Genomic DNA, 19,285 nt, shown 5'->3' on the forward strand with positions numbered 1-19,285 from the left:
TCATAACAATGTCCCTTGCTTGCCATAACCACCTACAGCGAGGAATAAGCTATAGGACTAATGCGTCGAGAAAAGTACTCGGAATGCGCTTATTGGGCAGCGCTGGGCAAGGTGCTGCGCGCTACCCACCCCCCACGTCCAAGAGACGCGTTCCGATTATTTTTCTCGCCTCATCAAGTTATCTCTGCACAGACCGAACTTCGCCTCCTATCATGAGGCTATGCTCGCAGATGGTCGAAATAAGTCGACGCCTCGAGAAAAGCAAGCGGAACGTGCTTATTGGGCTGCGGAGATCACCCTGCACCCCGCTGTCCAATAAGCGCGGTTCGATTACTTTTCTCGGGGCGTCGAGTTATCTCGACAATCACCGAGCATAGCCCCCCCCCCCCCCCCTTGATGAACCCTCCTCGGTAGCTCAGTCGGTAGCATGCTGGCTTGCTGAGCTGAAGATTAAATTTGAGAGGGTTCGATCCCGGCCGAGGGCCGTACCAATGTGGAGGAGGTAAACATTGCTTCCAGCACCGTGTGTCAGAGATTTCCGGCGCACGTCAAAAGAACCCCAGGTGGTCCCAATTGCCCGCAGTCGTACCCTGCGGCACGTGCAACATGTCGCCACACTGCGCAGACAAACCTTACGTGTAACATCACGGTACCATTACCATTATTATTTCCCCCCTGATCAGCTTTTCTGTTCACCATCCAGAGCGGTTAGCCATTCTGCTAACGAATGACGCTGACGTATAGCCATGAATAACGTAGTGATACCCATATATTGTTTTTTTTTTTCGTTTTCAGTTCAAACTGAAAAAGGCTGATGTAAGTACGCAGATTCATTCTTGGACCACTGTTTTACAACGACTGCTGTAAAGTGGACGTATAAAGGGGAGGGAGATTTTGGCGTCGGCGGAAAAGTGTCTGAAGCACGGTGTTTTGAAGCATCCAGTAAAGTGCTTCCACCCACGCCTCACAGAGGGCGCCACAGTCTCATGTTGGTCAAGTTGTGAGCGCTCCTTTTTCGTGACCATGGTTTACGAAAAGGATTAGAAGCGGAGAAGAGTAATTGGCGCCGGCGGTGATGATTTTCGCAAACGTTGTCTAGAAAACGCACTGAAGACGGACTATACGCTCCCATATGAGAGGTGAGTGGGAGCACTGTTAGGACGGAATTCAACGCTGTTTGCGTGGCGTGTCAGTTATGTTTTGTGTTCTGCCATGGTGAAAAAAAACCATAGAGCTATCTGTGTGAGCAATCACATGGAGCTCATATATGTATATATTGTATGAGGCAATTATTGTATGAGTAGCTTCTATGAGCATGTATGGTACTGTCGCGACGTAGGTCCCTCAGAAAGCTTGCCAAAGCTTTTTCATTTGACGAAGGCATCTGTTGAAAAAGAAAGCACAAACTTAGAACAGTGCTAAATTTCTGCTCCTAGAAGTATTCCAGTTCCCACAACTTATACAACCGTATCGGTTCACGCTGAAACGCACGTGATTAGGGCCTGTTTCTCATCCCAACGCATACATCACAACTTCAAAGTATGAAGTTATATTTAGTCAGTCAGAATAACGCACGAGGTCATTTTGCCGATTAAAATTTAACGTAACCTTCCTCTAATGCTGCTGACGTCCAGTGAACGCGGTTCTGAAACATCTGAGTATGTATGCGCAGTGCTTGCAAAACTGAGTGCATGTACTTGTTCGCTGGCCACTACAGCAACTGGTTAGTGACACAGAGTGTTTGTGGCTTGCTTGACATTGGGGTATCCCAACACACACTTTTTGGAGCATGCTAACGTGCGATTTCGGTGCGCCCTGCAGCACGTAGCCACAAAATTTTGGTAATAGTATTTAGTGCACGACTTTTTTTAAAACATTCTCTACACACATGTAAAGGCTATCAACGAAGGCTTTCCACAAAGAGTCACAAAAAGCACGAATATGGTGGTTTCAGACAGCTAACCCGACAGACATAACGAACGATAACAGAAAAACGGGACTGCAACATACCTGTAATGCGCACACGCCTCCCACGGCTTCCGTAGGTTGATTCCAAGGTGCACACACAAGACACCTTCAGTTATCACTGAAACTGCAGAAAGACACTGTCACAGCATGGAGACGGCGACGAAAATATGAGTCCCACTCAGAGCTGAGCGAAATACGTCCAGGCGGCTCCGGGAAGCAGGGTAGAATAAGCAAGTAAGCGCCCAAGTACTGCGATGGCACTCGCAACGGCTTGGATGAGAATCCAGGAGCCAAATAGAATGTTGTAGGACACGGAACGGGAAACATGCACCTAAAAGTTGAACAGAATCGGACGAAGGGAAATGGAGTTCCGGCCGTTACTGCCGGACTACAGTGACGAGGTCTCTTGAAAGGCCATCACCAGACGCTGTGGTGCCAGCACTCCTAGGTGAATAACTGGTTAACTAAACTGTCCGCGCTCATACCTTCGTCATACTGCTCATTGCTTTTCTCATGCTTATATCTGCGCACATAGCGCGTCGTTGGTTGGCCTTGCCGTGCGGCTCATAACATTGCTCGTACTGCCCATAACGTTGATCATACTGCCCATAGCGTTGCTCATACTACTGATTGCTTTCCTCATATTGCTCATTCCTTTACACATAGAGAGTTCTATGAGTTTTTTTTAACAGGGTGCCCTGCAAATGTGACATCAAGCGGTACTCGAAATGCGTCAGCACCACGAACTTACAGCGTCATTTGTCGGAAGTCCAGACATGTGGGGCCAGTATTGTCAGATCATATGGGGCTGATATTGGCGCACCTGGCAGGCTCCATTGGCCCAACATTGAACTAATATTGGTGTGCTGGCTGGGCTATGGCCCACCTTCAAATGCAATATTGCCACAACGCTTTCAAGCGCGACGAAAGAAAGGCTGCGGAACTGCTGACAGGCGATTCCAGACAACCGTGTTGCGAGCAGTACCAGTTGATTGGGCTTATAGTGCCCTCCCATTTGCCAAATATGGGACCAATGAGCGAATTATGTGCCAAATGGCCAAATGTGAGACCGATATTGAGCTGCTGCCAAAGCCAGTACGGGATGTACATTGGCAATACCGGAGCTGAATATCGGCTGCCAATATTATGGCTTGCTTTGGCAGGGTTGCAATTGCAAAAGTGGGTCAACATTAGGAATCCGAGATAGCCTATATTTGTCCAGCCTGGAACCCACATTGGGCTGCCGCCTGAGCAGTTTCCAAACGATCGGCGCATGGCTAATCCTTCCCGAACCCTTCCCATTATAACAATATATTTCAGCATGCTCTTGCTGAATATGACGCACTTGCTCAAGTAGATACGAAATTTTGTTTATGTTATATGCACACCATAAAAGAATTGGTGAACCCTGTTCAGAAGGCTCTTGACACAGGCTGCCCTTTGCTCCGACTAAGACACAGTCCTGATGTTCGTAGCCCTTACTAAATTCAGTGGAAAGTTTAGGACAGTATTTTCTTTGCTCGCTGTGGGTGCGCTCACGTACTCATGATGGTGATGATAATGATGATGACGATGATTATGATGAGGAGGAGAAGAAGGAGGAAATGAAAAACGCCTGATGACAGCATAGACGACTCAGCATGCCTGCGTTCTCTACAACTACTGTGTGTATTTTAGACTGAGCTGTCCTCTGAGTTTGCAAAAAGATTTGGCTTAAAGTAATCTCGTTGTCTCTCTTAAAGTTGAACTTCACTGATTGTCATCGGGTAGACGAACTACACGCCGCAACATTAACTGAAAAAACACTGATTTCATGGAGATTGTTACACCGAAACACATAAATAACTATGCACAGAAAGTGTTAACCACACACACACACACAAAAAGCCTCTAAACGTCACCGCCCGTTGAATGTTCCCGTGAGCCAATCTGAAACAGTTTTCAGGATAAAGTTAGTAGAGGTATAACGACATGTCAGTAAAATCCCTTGGGCACGGAATGAGTAGGTACGTTGCTCACAGTGGACTGAATGTAAACTGTGTTGAGCTCTTAATTACTTATTTGTGCCTACAGCACAAAAGACATTGCAATGGGGAGGGCTAAAAGACAATCAAAGGGGCAAACATACGAGACGGAAGAACAAAAAGGGGACATAAACTACTAGCGCTAATTACAATGCCCCTTAGAATAAGACAGGTTACAGCATTGCCAGACAGACATTGCGTACAGTCTGTAGGGCAAAAATTGCGACATATGTTGGACAAGGTCATTACCACATGCCTGTCGCGCGTAGTTACTTTTTCGGAAAATTTTAATGTGTGACACAAGAAAAAGAAAAGAAAAGCACACATACAGAACAACACAAAGTGTAACACAGCGTAGCTCAGTAACTTTTCGTCCCAGAACAGTAAGGTCGCTATCGTTCGATAGTACAAAATAAGGCCTTTCATGTGCCATAAAGCTACCCATTATTGGAGATGCGCCTCGTTTCTTTCTAAGCGTTAGATGGGATGAAACACAGAGTCCACTTGAGTCAGAAGTAGACAAAAGAAAAAAAATCACACAGTAGCCGAGCAGCGGCAGGCTCCGGAAAAAATGGTCCCGCCTCCGGAGTTTCTCTCGCCGTGGACATAAGTGGTGGTGGTGGTGGTGGGGGGGGGGGGGGGGGGGGGTAAAAAGGGGCTCTCAGTGGTCACTCTGCCCTCAAAACAAGAACTAAAATGGCTAAATGGTACTTGATTAAGCATTTTTGCATGAATTGATTATTTTAAGTAGAAAACAGCCCTTTAACTCAGACAACAGTCAATCCCGCAGGCTACTCTGCACGGGGTTCCGGAAAAAAACATGGCCCCTGGTTGCATTGGCTGAAATAATGATCCGACGTGGTTCCGTGCTCCCAAAAAATACAGGAGCGGCTTTATGGTTAGCTGATGAAACGGATCACACAGACAACGAGACAATATTAAGAAGAAATTCTCCCGGGTTGCGGAGCATTTTGCCAAATAAAATTTCTGTGCGTACTTTTAGCAGCGCGCTGGGAGGCAGTGTTCACGCATAAGAGTGGAGCGAAACGTTTAACTTTACTTTCAAACCTCGTGTTTCAGCACTTAATGCAAAAAAAGGGGGAAAGAAGGCACACACTCGCGTAACTACTTACAAAAACGAAAACACACACACATACAGTACAATCATTTTAAATTATTTATTTCAGTGGGATGAATAGAACGAGCAGCAACATTTCTTTCCTTTTTCCACATTTCTGGAGCTATTGACAAAAACGAAAACACACCGTACAGTTATTTAATGATTTATTTTAATGCAAGGAGTAGAACAAGCAGCAACATTTTCCTTTTTTGCATGGGGGGGGGTAACGTTGGGTAGACGAGCGGCCTGCCTGCCTAGCTGGCGGCATGTTGCTCGGGGGGGGGGTAGGGAGGGGAAGGGGAGAACAGTTACATTAGTTGCTGCTAGGCATCACGTGTTCCTACAGTCGCCCTTGTGGGTTGACGACCTTGAAAAAGTCCAGAAAAGCTCTTTGGATGAGCTTCCGACGATGGAGGTTGCCACGAGGATAGACAACCTCCTCGAGTTCAGGCTTGCCGGTAGGCTGCACAGCTTGCTGCAGCCTGCATGAGCTGAGGCAGTGTTCACGCATAAGAGTGGAGCAAAATGTCCAACTCGCAAAAAATCGGCAATAACACATCCATAAAGTATAATCGTCAGAACTACGCAGTAGTGGTTCGCTGTCGCCGCGTCATCGGAATTTATATTACCGGTCAGTATCAAGGTCAAGGCTCAAGGCTATGGCGACCACATGTGCCCTACCGAGCGCCAATGTTGCGCCATCTCTTACACGAGAGTAGAGGCTGTGGGTCAGCTTCAAGGACGTAGCACTACCGGAAGAAGCAGGCGAGTGCTGGGTCACATATCCTGAGCCGAGCACTAGCGATGTGCCATCTGTTAGGCAAGAGCAGAGACTGCAGCGCTCCGACTTCCGCGTCCTCCTATTGGCGCGCATTTAGGAGGCGGTACGTCCCTCGCTCTTGGTCCACAAACTCAAGAACAGTAGAATTTTTTTCTACCATGTGCGTTGTGAAACGTTGCCGGCGGCAGCTTGAAGCGCATGGATGCTTAGAGACTTTTCGAGTAATCAATTAGTTTCGAGTTGCATATTTTTTGCGCGGTCGTGCGAACCACTGCGCTCCTTCACTCATCTATTCGGATGCCAACAGCATGTTCATCAGCCTGGTTCACACACGAGGGTAACGGAAGATAAGCAACAGCCGCTAACTGCTTAACGCTTATAGACCACTTTACTGTTTACAAACAAGTAGCGCCACCTGCGCATACGCGGGGTTGGTGTGGGCAAAACAAGCATCTCTCCAGCTGTTGCGCTGTGACATCGGCACGTTTTGGAGGTGTGCCGCTTGTATCTATGGCAGTTAATCATTGAATTCACATGATGTCGGATTATTTTAATGCACTGAAGGACCATGACAAGTGTTGCTACAAGGAGAAGTTGCATATTAGCGGTGTTCAACACGAAGATCCGTACGCCGTTCACGAAAACGACTGGACGTCAGAGCCGCGCACCATGCCGCCGCCGACGATCGCCAGTATCGTCGTTTACTTAATTTTCTCTCCAAGTCAGTTTACTGCGGACACTGTACTAGCATACAAGTCATTAGAGGCCCACTATTACTCTACTTCTGGTAAGTTACTTGTTGTTATATGCATTCTGAAACAGCCCAAGTTTGGTTGCTTGCGGTCCTCAATTCGCACGCTTTTGCAAAGCAGGTTTCGTAAGGGAGTGTAAAACACGAGAGCCTCATGGATCTGGAGTCTGTTTTGTGAAAGCTAAGATTGTGCCGTCGCAGAGAGTTACTGGCGATCCCCACAGGGCGTGGGTGTGTTTGAACTCAGCAACGGGCCAAGTACGCGCCGGTCACTGCACATGCAAAGCGGGGTGAGACATGATTTCTGACTGCGTATTATCGTTCACTATGGATAACGTTCGTCAAAATGGGAAGTGGCGTGTTCCCGTGAGTTGATTACCTATGAATGAAGGTCGTTTTTGTGTTCTACATTTGTTCACATTTTAACAGAAGTGTGCAGTCACGTAGCTGCCCTTTTGTTCGCCGTCGACTGCACAAGCCGCAGCCTTGCAGAAGGTGCATCATGTACATCTCTTCCATGTCAAAAGTTAACTAGAAGGTAATCATATTTGTTGTCTTAAATAGTTGCACAATGCACTACATTTTACGTTCTTGCAGTCAACTATGGTACCCCTTGATGAGACGAACCTCAGCAAACCTGGAAAACCAAGGAAATCAATTCCGAAAGAGCCTGACAACACTTCTGAGCTTTATAATCCCGCTGATGCGCACATATTTAAAAGACTGAGAGAGATCAATCCAGCTGCAGTTGTCCTAAGATCTGTGCCAAAGATGGACCCTGATGATACGGATTCCGCTTCAGAAGATGAAGAGTGCTACACATTTTTGAGGTAGTTAAATTGAATTGAAATTCTTCTGAAGACACGTAATGGCCTCAAGCATTGTATGCAAGGCCTTGCGTGTCATTTTCTATTACACTTCACGTGCTCTATTTTCAGGAATGCCGCAAAATCTGGTTCCAGTGGCGAGACACTAATGCACGACCTCTTCGTGCCTATCACTGAAATCGAAAGGATTTAGAAGTCAACTAGGCAGCAGTCTTCAAGCCACCTGTGGAAGGAGGCAAGATACGGAAGAATTACAGCATCCATAATGCATAGGGCAAGTAACTTGCCACACTTAATTCTCAGTTGACCCGAACAATGTGGCGCATGAAATGTGTAATGCATATAAAACTGAAGAATGAAAATAATGTTTCTGTAATTTAGGTCAAGGCACGAAAGCTAACCACAAATCCTCTAGAGAGTTCCTGCCGGCCATCACCACAAAGCAAATGCAGTGGGGGCGAGACCACGAAATGATTGCAAGAAATGCTTACAAGTCATTCATGGAGACACGCCACAAGGACTTCAAGATTTATGATAATGGGTTTGTCATTGGCGCAAAGGTGCGATAGACTGGAGTCTCAACAGCTGACCCAAATTGTTATGCATGAAGCTTGGGCATGAAGTGAAGAGTCTATAACAACAGAATCATTTTTAACACATTATAGGATTCGTTCATTGGAGCTACCCCAGACGGACTTTGGAGTTGCAGCTGCCATGGTGACGGTGTCCTGGAGATTAAGTGTCCGTGGACACTACGCGATGGCAGAACTGATCCATCAGCTGCTAAATTTCTTAATGGGAATTGCATCCTCAGTGAAACTCATGGTAGTTTCATTTATAATCGACAGATGCCCGCCGGTCACATTATTATTTTTTCCCGGGAAAATTACATGTTGTTCTTTGGTCGAAAATAAGCGAAACGAGCTTGACCGCGGGTCTGTGCGATATCCCGTTCTCCTTCTGGAGGGGGTTAAAAAAAGCGCACATTTTTCCGGGCTAAATTTTTTCCAAGTTTGCGGCGTTGTATCTCTGGAACCGGACGTTGCCCTCAGACGGCAATTTTTGTCACCATAGAAGGGGTGCATGCATCTCACGTAAGCTAAACAAAAGTTGTGGAAAATGGCCGAAACATATCGGGAAAAATTCCCGAAAACGATCCGAACTGCATTTGTTGCGCAAATTTGCGGGGTTGTTACAGAGCCGCCGCAAGTCTGACGTCAATAAAACTGATATTGGATGCAGGCTCATTTGTTGCTCTTTCGTGTGGTATGCGGTTTGCCACGTTGTGGTTATTTACAATTTTTGGTACGGCGCTCTAAACGTGAGGGCCTGCGAAAGAATCAGGTTTTCGGGGAGCGTTTTTCTCAAAAACCCCAGCTTCAAATTTGTTAATATTTTGTATGTACATAGCTTAAACATCCATCTTTTACCACGTAAAATAAAAAGTCTGCTTATTTGACTCCTAGGGGGCGCGCGAAATATTTTTAGCTCAGAGCCGTTTATAGGGAGAGTTTGGCCATTAGGAGGAGCCTAACTTAAAGCGCGTCATGCGACGTCACGGCTGAACGACCTCCCTCGTCGTGCTCTATTGTTGTCCCGTCGTCAGCTGGTCGCCGACGCCATATTGATGCTGATCGTTGTTTACAATCCACGGAGAGAAGGCACGTGCGAACTTCTTGCTTCGAAAGCCTTTCGTCCTTGAACTCTTTCAGTTCGGCAACAAAGCCCCCCTTATCACTGGCACGAGTGGGTCATAAGCCGGTTATTCCTGTAGATTACATTCAGCGCGACCACGAAGCTGTGGGCTAGCTGGAGGACAGCATCAATATGGCGCGGACTAGACGGCTGATAAGTGGATTCTGCTCGGATTCAGGCTTTTTTGGCGTCGCAATGATGACTCTGACGTCAAAATAGGCTCCACCCATCAGGCGGCAAAAGATCAAAGAATGGCCAAACTCTCCCTATAAATGGCTCTGTTTTAGCTCGCATACTCGCGCGCTCTCCGCGGAAGGCTAAGCGAACGGAGAGTATGCTTCTCTTGTCGGCTGCGCTTTTCTAAAAAAAAAAAAAGCTCGAAATCGGCAGTTATTTTCTTCAAGCACAGTGTTGACACTCTTCTCTCACATTACAAAATTAAATTTCTGCTTATTTGCTTCCTACAGAGCCCGCGAATTGTTTTTCAACGTCGTCCCCACTGCAAGCTCTGGGTTGTTCAACAGGTACACAAAACCGCTCTCTCTCTCACTCTTTCTTTCTTTCATTTTTTTAGAGCTGTACCGTACGCATATTGCATGGTCGAAACATCGTTCACAAGTGCCGACAAAAAGCAAATGTAGGTACCACTAGTAATGCTGTAAATGAAGGACAAGTATGTTTCCCGTCGCATGGCACTGAAGCTTAATCTTTTCAAGGTGAGTTCCTTCATGGGGAAGCGTGAGAACGGGAGGCAAATGTTGCGGTTGCTTGCTCTTGCCTTTTTCCCTCCACGTAACCAAGCATGGGAGTGTGGTCATCGACTGATTCCTCCTACTTGAAAACAGACGTATATTTTGAACGCTCATAAAGAGCCAGCCTGGACAGAGCCGAGAACGGTCCTTGTACAATATTTACCTGCGTGGTAAGCACATTCTCCGGTTCCAAGTGTTTCGCCGTTGTGTCAGACGACATGCAGCACGACACAGCTTTGACGCTTCTGGCAATCAGAAAAATCGACGACCACATGGATGAGACTGGACCTTTGTACAGTACCTGTTCTTACGTATCGAATGGCGCCGCCGCGCACTTCAAAAACCGATTCCAGTTCTACGAGCTACAGAGAACTCGTCATGTTACGAAGTGGCTGTTCAGTGCACCTGGTCATGGTAAAAATGCCTGTGACGGGATCGGTGGTGTCGTCAAGCACACTGCTTCACTCCACAACCTTCGGTCGGCTCCATCAGAAGCTGTCCAAACAGCAAACGATCTTGTCGTGAAATTACAGCCAAAACTTCAAAGGATTACTCTTTTATGCCTTTCATGTGGGGATGTCGAAGCTTTTCGAGAAGCAAAGAAGTCAAACGAGTATAGTCAGTCGTACGCGCTGTTCCGAAGCTCCCCTCTTGCTACGCATGGGCAAGAGGGGTGACAATGTTGTATGTAAGCATCTATAAATAAGACTGTATCTACTAATTACTAGCTTATTAGATAACTATCTTTTCTCTTACCTTTTTGTCTTGAAATGTCATGCATTAAACTAGTGTGCTCGTATCGCTTTTCTGAAGTCATTTACTAGACACGCTAAAACAATTCGCGGGCTCTGTAGGAAGTAAATAAGCAGAAAATAAATTTTGTCATGTGCGACAAGAGTGTCAACACTGTGTTTGAAGAAAATATCTGCCGATTTCGTGCTGTTTCTTTTTGTTTTTTTTTAGAAAAGCGCAGCCGAAAAGAGAAGCATACTCTCCGTTCGCTTAGCCTTCCGCGGAGAGCGCGCGAGTATGCGAGCTAAAAATATTTCGCGCACCCCTAGGAGTCAAATAAGCAGACTTTTTATTTTACGTGGTAAAATATGGATGTTTAAGCTATGTACACACAAAATATTAACAAATTTGAAGCTGTTTTTTTTTTAGAAAAACGCTGACTAAAAAACCAGATCCTTTCGCAGGGCCTCTCGTTTAGAGCGCCGTACCAAAATATGTAAATGACCACAACGTGACAAACCGCATACCACACGAAAGAGCAACAAATGAGCTTTCATCCAATATCAGTTTCATTGACGTCGGACTTGTGGCGGCTCTGTAACAACCCCGCAAATTTGCGTAACAAATGCAGTTCGGAGCGTTTTCGGGAATTTTTCCCGATATGTTTCGGCCATTTTCCACAACTTTTTTTAGCTTAAGTGAGATGCATGCACCCCTTCTATGGTGACAAAAATTGCTGTCTGAGGGCGACGTCCGGTTCCAGCGATACAACGCCGCAAACTTTGAAAAAATTTAGCCTGGAAAAATGTGCGCTTTTTTAACCCCCTACAGAAGGAGAACGGGATATCGCACAGACCTGCGGTCCAGCTCGTTTCGCTTACTTGCGGCCAAAGAATAATATGTAATTTTCCCGGGAAAAAATAAAAATGTGACCGGCGGGCATCTGTCGATTATAAATGAAACTACCCGATCGTACTATACGCAAGTCCAAACTCAGCTCCATGTCTGTCAGAAAGAAGTAGCTCACTTTGCTGTGTGGAGCCCTGTTGCCCCAAGGGAATTAGATGCAGGTGCTCCCACGTTAAGCCGCTCGCATGCAAATGACCTTCACCGTGTTATCATACATGTTGTAACATACAACAAGCCATTCGTGCAAGGCTTGCTTGCTAAAGCAAAAGATTTCTGGAAAACATTTGTTGTTCCAGAGTTATTGTAAATATAAGTATGTAGATATGTACATAACTTGAGCTTCCTCTTTTTATTTCATGCATGCATATGGCAGTAATTATATCTAAGCTTTGTAAATAGTTTTCTGCACAACCTTGTAATCGTTGACTTGACAATATTCTGTAACATGCGTGTGGGAAAATACATCTTGTGAATTTTGCAAACAGTGTGCAACTTGATGTTAGTACCAAAAGAAGTTAGTCAAGAATGCACTGTATGATCGAAAGAATGCCCAGGATGCGAGCTGCTGAGTAGAATGCATGACAGTAAGACCAGAGACGAAAGAATGACAAGGCATAGGCAGACATATACACGCACAGTCTGACATACAGCTTTCAGACCTTGTGAGAAATGTTCGAGACTATGCATGTGTGTCTGCAGATTCCTTGTAGTCCGCTTCCTTGGGGACTTAGCCTTATGCATAGTATCATTCTTCATTATATCACCAGAACACGGGATTTACACATGTACAATGTTTAACATGGTTGTCTGAAATCGTCAATTGGTGCTTCAATAATATGTACAGGCTCGACCACCCTTGAAGGTGCCTTAACGATATTGCATCCGATGGTGCATCCGATTGCATCCACAGCTTTCTTTTTCAAAATGCACAACCATGCAGCACCAAGAAATTTGAGAGAGCATGATTTGCAGGGTTCCGATTTCAAACAACTGTGTCCAATGCTGTACAAGAGACATGGTAAGGCAACAAGGAGCGAAACATGGGTGACACTGGAGACGCAGCAAAAAAATAGTGAAAACACAAAAGAAGCAGGAGTGAACTCCTACATTAGTTTTCTCCTCAGGTCTGTGAGGGAAGCACAGATTACTACTATGTTTGTGGCATGTGGAAGCAAGCTTATGAGAAGTCGGTCCCTTAGAATGCGATACACCTTCATGCGTCCTATGGCACGCTCCACATGTATGCGCACTCGTGAAATACGGCGTGCCTCTTCTGCCTCTTGGCAGCCGAGTTGTGGCTTCCCTCGTGACGAGGTACAATCAAACATGCCCCCTTTTGAGCAATGTCATCCTTCACGAGGAAACCCCTGTCGGCAAGAACAATATCTCCATCCTCGAGTTTGTCAAGGAATCCTGATTTCAAAATTATCTCCTTGTCTGATGCCCTGCCTGCCCAGCACTTTGACAGAAAACTAATCGCCCCGCGTGGTGTAATTCCTACCAGAAATGCCATCGTATTACAGCCCTTGTAGTTAGAGTACGATTGAGACCGTGTGACAAACCCCAGTGGCCGTTCAATGCGGCACTCTGAACAGTCAATGATCACCTTGCAGGCAGGGTATTTCCTCCGGATGCTGGTGGGCAGGGTCCTGAGCGTGTCGTCCCTTGCTGGCCAAATGATGAACCGTTTCAGGTGTTGGGCAAGAAGAGAGATGTAGGCTGTCATCACCTTGCTCACTGTGCCCGGTGAAACGCCAAACCTGTGTCCTAAGTCCTCATTCAGCAGCGCAAGTCTCAACTTCATGAGCACTGCAAGCACTGCGTCGGCAACAGTCAGTTGTTGAGGCACATATGCAGCAACAGGTTGCACAAGCTCTACAATGAAGTTGAACAGGAGTAAGTTCTGTAAGCCTGTGTAGAACTGCACCGAGCCATCTGTCAGCTGTGATGCGGAAAGGTTAGGGCTGGTTGCGCGTTGCGTTGCCTCCAGTATTTCCACCTTTTTCAGCAGATGATCGTGCTCGCATTCCAACTGTGCAGATGGCTTCGAAAGCTCCTTATGCAGGGGTTCTGAAAGAAAAAAAAAGAAATATTATGAGGAGAATAATCTGAACTCTTAGGTCAATTCACTACACTCAAGCTAAATAGAAGCAGCAACAAACTTTCAGACGCTTGATTACATAATGGCATTCAAATAACCTCTGACACACCAGCAAGTACTATAAACGTGTTCGTACAATACATTTACCACAGATGAAACATGGTGGCGTGGCCAGAATATCTGTTTGTGTGCCTTGATCGGTGCCCAGAGTGCCAGTTGGAACACAGGTCTCACCAACTACTCCCAAGGTATCCCAGAAAGATCCGTCTGCCAAGTCTTCTGATGCACATTCAGCATTTGTTGAGGAGCCTGAAAAGCAAGGTCTATTTAACTACTTCTGCATTTGTAATTGCTGTACTACTACGCTTGTGTAATCATTTGATCACATATAGAGGGTGGTTCCATAAGTTTCCGGCCCAAGGTAGAAAATGCGCTGGAATTTGAAAATGCGATTAAGGACGCGTGGCGCCATCTGTTGGAGGGCCGGAGCACCACCCTCAATCCTCTCCATGCTTTTGTCGGTTGGAGAGCGTCATTTCAAACAGCCAGGGTGCACTCTTCAGTTAAAATGAAAAAAAAAATCGAGTACCGCGCTGTGATAAAATTATTGGCAAAAGAGGGACTTTCGCCTAAAGAAATTAAAGCGCGACCGGACAACGTGTACAGGGAAGCTTCTCCGTCGTACACAACGATAAAAGAATGGGCAAAGCAGTTTCGACTGGCGGGAGAGACCATTGAAGATGATCCACGCGATGGTCGTCCAGTGGAAGTGGTGACACAAGAAAACTTGTCTCTTGTCGAGGAGGAAGTGCTGAGCGACAGGTGTCTGAAGGTGAAGGAAATCTCAGAAAGGCTGGGGCTTTCCAAAACAACCGTGTTTCGCATCATCGGCGAGAGCCTTCAAATGAAAAAGGTCAGTGCGAGATGGGTGCCACGGCTTCTCTCGTCAGTTCAAAAGCAACAGCGCGTCGTCTGTGCCAAATAATTTTTGGAGCTCTGTCAAGAGAACGAAGAAGACATATTGAAGTCAATTGTCTACTATGATCCCCTTTTGAAAAAGGAGTCGATGGAATGGCGCAAACCAGGAGAAGCACACCCAAGAAAAGCCAAGGTCACACAATCCACAAAGAAGATCATGGCAACAATATTTTGGGATTGTCACGGGATCCTCCTCATCGACTTCAAAGAGAGGAACACCACAGTGAATGCGACTTATTATGCTTCACTCCTGCACCGACTGCGAGACGCCATCAAGGAAAAGAGGCGCGGCAGGTTGAGTCGAGGTGTCCGGTTGCTCCAGGACAATGCACCCGTCCACACGGCTTCTGTTGCCAAGGCTGCACTGAAGGAGTGCGGCTTCGAAGAAATCCATCACCCACCCTACAGTTCAGACTTGGCACCGAGTGACTACTTCCTGTTCTCAAACTGGAAGAGGGATCTCAGAGGACGGAGATTTCAAAACGATAGTGAGGTGCAAGAGGCCGTTTTCCAGCATTTGGCGGACAAAATTTCGGACTATTTTTTCAAGGGTATAAGAATGCTGGTTGAAAGGTGTCAAAAGTGCATCGAAGTTAAGGGTGAGTATGTCGAAAAGTGATACACTTGTTTCGTCTCTATGACTATTAAAAGTTGGTCGGGCCGGAAACTTATGGAACCACCCTAGTAATTTCGAGGTGTGTAAAAAATATACAGAAATTATACTGGAGCACAGTCCACTAATTACTTTCAAAATGTAGGAACTTCAGAACAATTAATTAAACAAGCAAAACAGTATGATCCAACTCTGCACTGTTAGTGACACTAATCATTAACCACCACGCAGCTTCGTGCCGCTCAACAAGGGCTAGTCGCGATGTGTATGACTTTCTGTCTTCACGTGCCTTGGCACGTGCGTAGCGCTTCCCCGCTAGCGCACCGTTGTCCTTCTTAAAGCAGAACTTCGAAGGCACGTAGTCCACATCAAGGGGATCGTTAGATGGACGACCTGCATTTTGACAGACCAGGTTTACACTGTCCGCTTCTGAAGCACACAATACACTTCCAAAAACATTAACTCCATTCGCCTGGCATTTACAGCACTGTTCTCTCACAAAAGCATTTGCACAAACTGATTTGTGTGTTAACTAATCGATAGAAACTCACAGTTTTGAAAATGGCTGCTGCAGACTCTGTCATCTTTCGCTGGTGCCAAGTCTTTTCGTCTTATGGCAGCTATCCAACGCTTTCTTCTTTCCGGGTTGCGTGGAAACTGGTGAAACGTAATCCCGCAGCCTTTCTTCCACCGCGATGTGCACCCAAAAGCTACACAGCTTTGAGGCATGGTCACTTTCGCCAAAAACTTCGAAGAACGCAATTGGAAACAGCGGTTGTTTCGCCCACACTAACCCGGCGCAGGCCGACAGGAGCACCGCCGCAAAGGCGTGACGTCACGCGGGTAAACTGGTCTATAGTTTGCAGTCGGGGAATGATTCCCTGCAACTCGAGTTGCTGGAGGTTGCCGGTGTTGGCCGAGTGCCAGCAGCTCGAAAATTGCTTATAGTTGCTGGAAAAAGTTGCCCCCTGTGAACGCTGCCTAAGGCTCATCCGCGACACTCGAATCGGCCGTTTCGTTCAAGCGGAAACGACTCGCGGAAACTCCCTTATAGTGGAGCGTGATGTGTACACCACAAGTGCTTGTCTACCGTGCAAGTTCTCTGTGGTGGCTATGTAGTTCCGCCAGATAAGATACACCCGCGAAAGCACTAGCTATGAAAAGTGTGACATCCACCAGTGTGAATGGGTGGTTGGCAACTTCCTGTCAAAATGACGTAAGGGAAGTTGAAATGTCACGCGGATTTACGCTTCCGTTGCGAAGTTCTGCTGGAGCTTGCTTTCAACGTAAAAATAGGTGGATTTAGCGCTGAACTGCACTAACTGTGCGGAAAAAGCCATAAAATCTATGGTGTACACTGGGATCCTGTGCTTTTGTAGAAATGTCATCGGTTTCACTAAATGCCGTGCTGTGTCCTTACAAAGTTGAATTATGCACGGATGTGATAACATTACAAGCTCATAATGTCAAAAGCATTTCATTAAAGTCGCAAAGTTCTTCGTTTCAAACTAAAAGGAAACGACTACATGCGTATGATCCTCAGAGTGCAGAAGATTGCCGCGTAAAATACTACCTGTACATGTTGAACCATATCTGAAATACTGTTTTTGTTTTTGTTATAGGGTTCCGCGTTTTCGATGCCTATTTTTGGGCGGATTCGGCGTATGTTTCTCGATGTTTATTGATTTTCGCGAAATCAGAGTTTTTCAATGTTTTTCCTTGCGTGTTACCGCAATAGCTAGTTATAATAATAGTTATCGGTGAATAGCAATTACAGTGTAATTTCACTGCTGTGCGTGTCTAACGCAGCCTTAACAACACCAACCAATGCGAATGCGAATGATCGATTCTTGCAGCGATGCTTGGTAGGAGGAATGACCTGCTGACTACGAGAATATGTTAAGAACATGTCCATATGTAAGTGTCTCTAAGAAACAGCTCCTGCCTTTTACTAATCAGTCGTGTTCTATAAGTGCTGCAAGAAATGACCGGAAGGCGTTTGCTCAACTTGTTCGTTACGAGGATTCTTCAGATTCACGTGGCGCCACGATTGCATGTGTTCCGACGACAGGCGCGCCGCACCTCTTCCACAGCCCACATTAACTGTCACGCGACAATACTTGCATGCGACAACATCTTCCGTGCCGGAGAGTTCAAATTCTTGATTTTCGCAAACGTCCGAGGCCCTATTCCGTTTTCTTCCCATCTCGGGTGGCGCGGAAAGACAGGACCGCTGTACGTGGAAAGTGAAGGTGTATGTACTGTCGTCGTAACAGCTCTCTACTAAACAGCTAAAGACCGGTGACCGAGATTCTACGTGACGTCACATCCCTAAAAGGTTCACCAGGGCGGTGGGGCACCTACAATGGCCGAAGAATGAGATTCCGATCAGCGCACCCGATCTGGGACAAAAGGGTTGACCCTGGAACACTCACTGTGGTCCCAGGTCATCCAACCATAGCAAGTACCAAGAAAAGAAGAGTTATAAAGGAAAGCCTGCTTGGCACGTTGGAATCTTAAGCTGGGCATGTGCAGGCAAGTTATCTGTCATGGTTCCTGGAATGCCCCTCTGTATTCGATTAAAACAGAATGAGGGAAAATTTACTCGGTGTATGTTTTTCGATTAAAACCGAAAACGTGGAACCCTCTGAAACGTCAATTTGACCGCGCAGCAAAGGATCGAGATTTTAAATCGTACGCCAAACGGAACCGAAAAATGCACGAAGTGGTACGAAATCTAAACTTCGCCACCAGAAAAGTGCTTGCAAAGTGTGTGTGAAAGTAAGTTACTTGTTTGGGGGCAGGTGTTACCCTGCGAATTCATTTTGGTTGCTGTTTACGCCAGATTTTATAAAATGTTTGCGTGCTCCAGTTGAGCGGAACTAAACTTTCGTACCGAAGGTTCGAAGTCCCATCATGCGTAGCGCCACCGCTCAACTTGAAGTCACCCATTCAGTCATGCATGAATTCATGAGTTCAGCTTCCGTTATCACCCTTGAATTTGATTTCTGTTTCGGTTTCTGGTAATGGAAACGAAGATATTTTTATTTCTGTTTCTGTTTTCCTTTCCTGTGGGGTTGGGGCAGTTGACGTTACCGTTCCCGATGGAACCGTTGCCATTTCCTCTTCTTTGCTGCCACTTTTGCGCTTATCTCTTCTCCCGAATACCATGAAGCTTTTTAACATATTCAAACAATGACACATTATGCATGTGGCACTATTACGTTTTAGCAGAGAGTTCTTCACGTACCAGTCCTTGCAACTTGAGCTCGCTCCTTTTTTGTCTAGCCGACCCCCTGTGTGAGTTGGAGTCCCAATGGTGGTGCTTTTCATCACCTCCCATATTTTAATCAGCGCATGCAGAATATGATCAGGTCGTTATTTTCTCTAAGCTGAAAATGAACGGTCTTTCCATAAGAGTAGTTAGTATACACTATGCGAGTATGTCGAGGGACCTTTTAGCTTCCTCTTTTCATCGTTTGTGAGGGCCATTGGTTGGTTTGAATTGGATTATGCGTATTCCAGCATAGCCTCAGCATCGGCGACAAGTAGAGACTAATCCAACGGCCCAAACATCGACCGCTCCTTTCATGAGTTGCCTCTTTAATGGCTAGTCACGTAGCCTTTCTTTCTCCTTCCCCTCCTCTCAGAGACACACTGTATACGAATTCATGTTTTGGTAAACACTGTCATATTATACTTGTAATTGCAGGAAAGGTGCCATGGTGATTCAAATGGACGTCAACACTGAGAAGGGCGGGCTGAATGTCAATGAAGAGTTTCTGGTGGACTTTGGCGAGGAACCAGATGGGCCAGTGCTTGCTCACGAAATTCGCTTTCCGGGTGGCGATTCAACGTCCGACATATGGCTGTAACATGCAAAAGGGTCGTACTGCTCGCAGAAGATACGCCATTTTCCCGTGGTACACGCCGCATTATCCCCTCCGTAACTTTGTACCTTCATATTTACATTTATACGTACGATACCGTGTTAAAAGAATGGTATTTAGTGCTAATAAACAATATGCTTGGTA

The 19,285-nt window shown here is 46.1% G+C and overlaps 1 protein-coding gene and 1 long non-coding RNA gene across 4 annotated transcripts in view; both read left to right on the forward strand.

The window, feature by feature from the left end:
- LOC135373261 (methanethiol oxidase-like) overlaps positions 1-19,285 on the forward strand; it is a 326,674-nt gene extending 307,389 nt beyond the window's left edge. For 2 of the 3 annotated variants that reach the window (XM_064606490.1, XM_064606489.1), the window contains one exon: positions 18,964-19,285. In XM_064606490.1, the coding sequence (XP_064462560.1) occupies positions 18,964-19,126 (163 nt within the window). In that variant the 3' untranslated portion in view covers positions 19,127-19,285. Of the gene's footprint in view, positions 1-795; positions 822-18,963 lie in introns of those variants that run through there. The other variant, XM_064606491.1, reaches the window with a different exon arrangement.
- Positions 7,037-7,891, forward strand: LOC135373264 (uncharacterized). Its single transcript, XR_010416388.1, has 3 exons — positions 7,037-7,182; positions 7,242-7,474; positions 7,583-7,891. It is a non-coding gene; the product is annotated as an uncharacterized LOC135373264 (long non-coding RNA).

The sequence above is a fragment of the Ornithodoros turicata genome, unplaced genomic scaffold (genome assembly GCF_037126465.1).
Source record: "Ornithodoros turicata isolate Travis unplaced genomic scaffold, ASM3712646v1 Chromosome23, whole genome shotgun sequence".
Lineage (NCBI taxonomy): Eukaryota > Metazoa > Arthropoda > Arachnida > Ixodida > Argasidae > Ornithodoros > Ornithodoros turicata.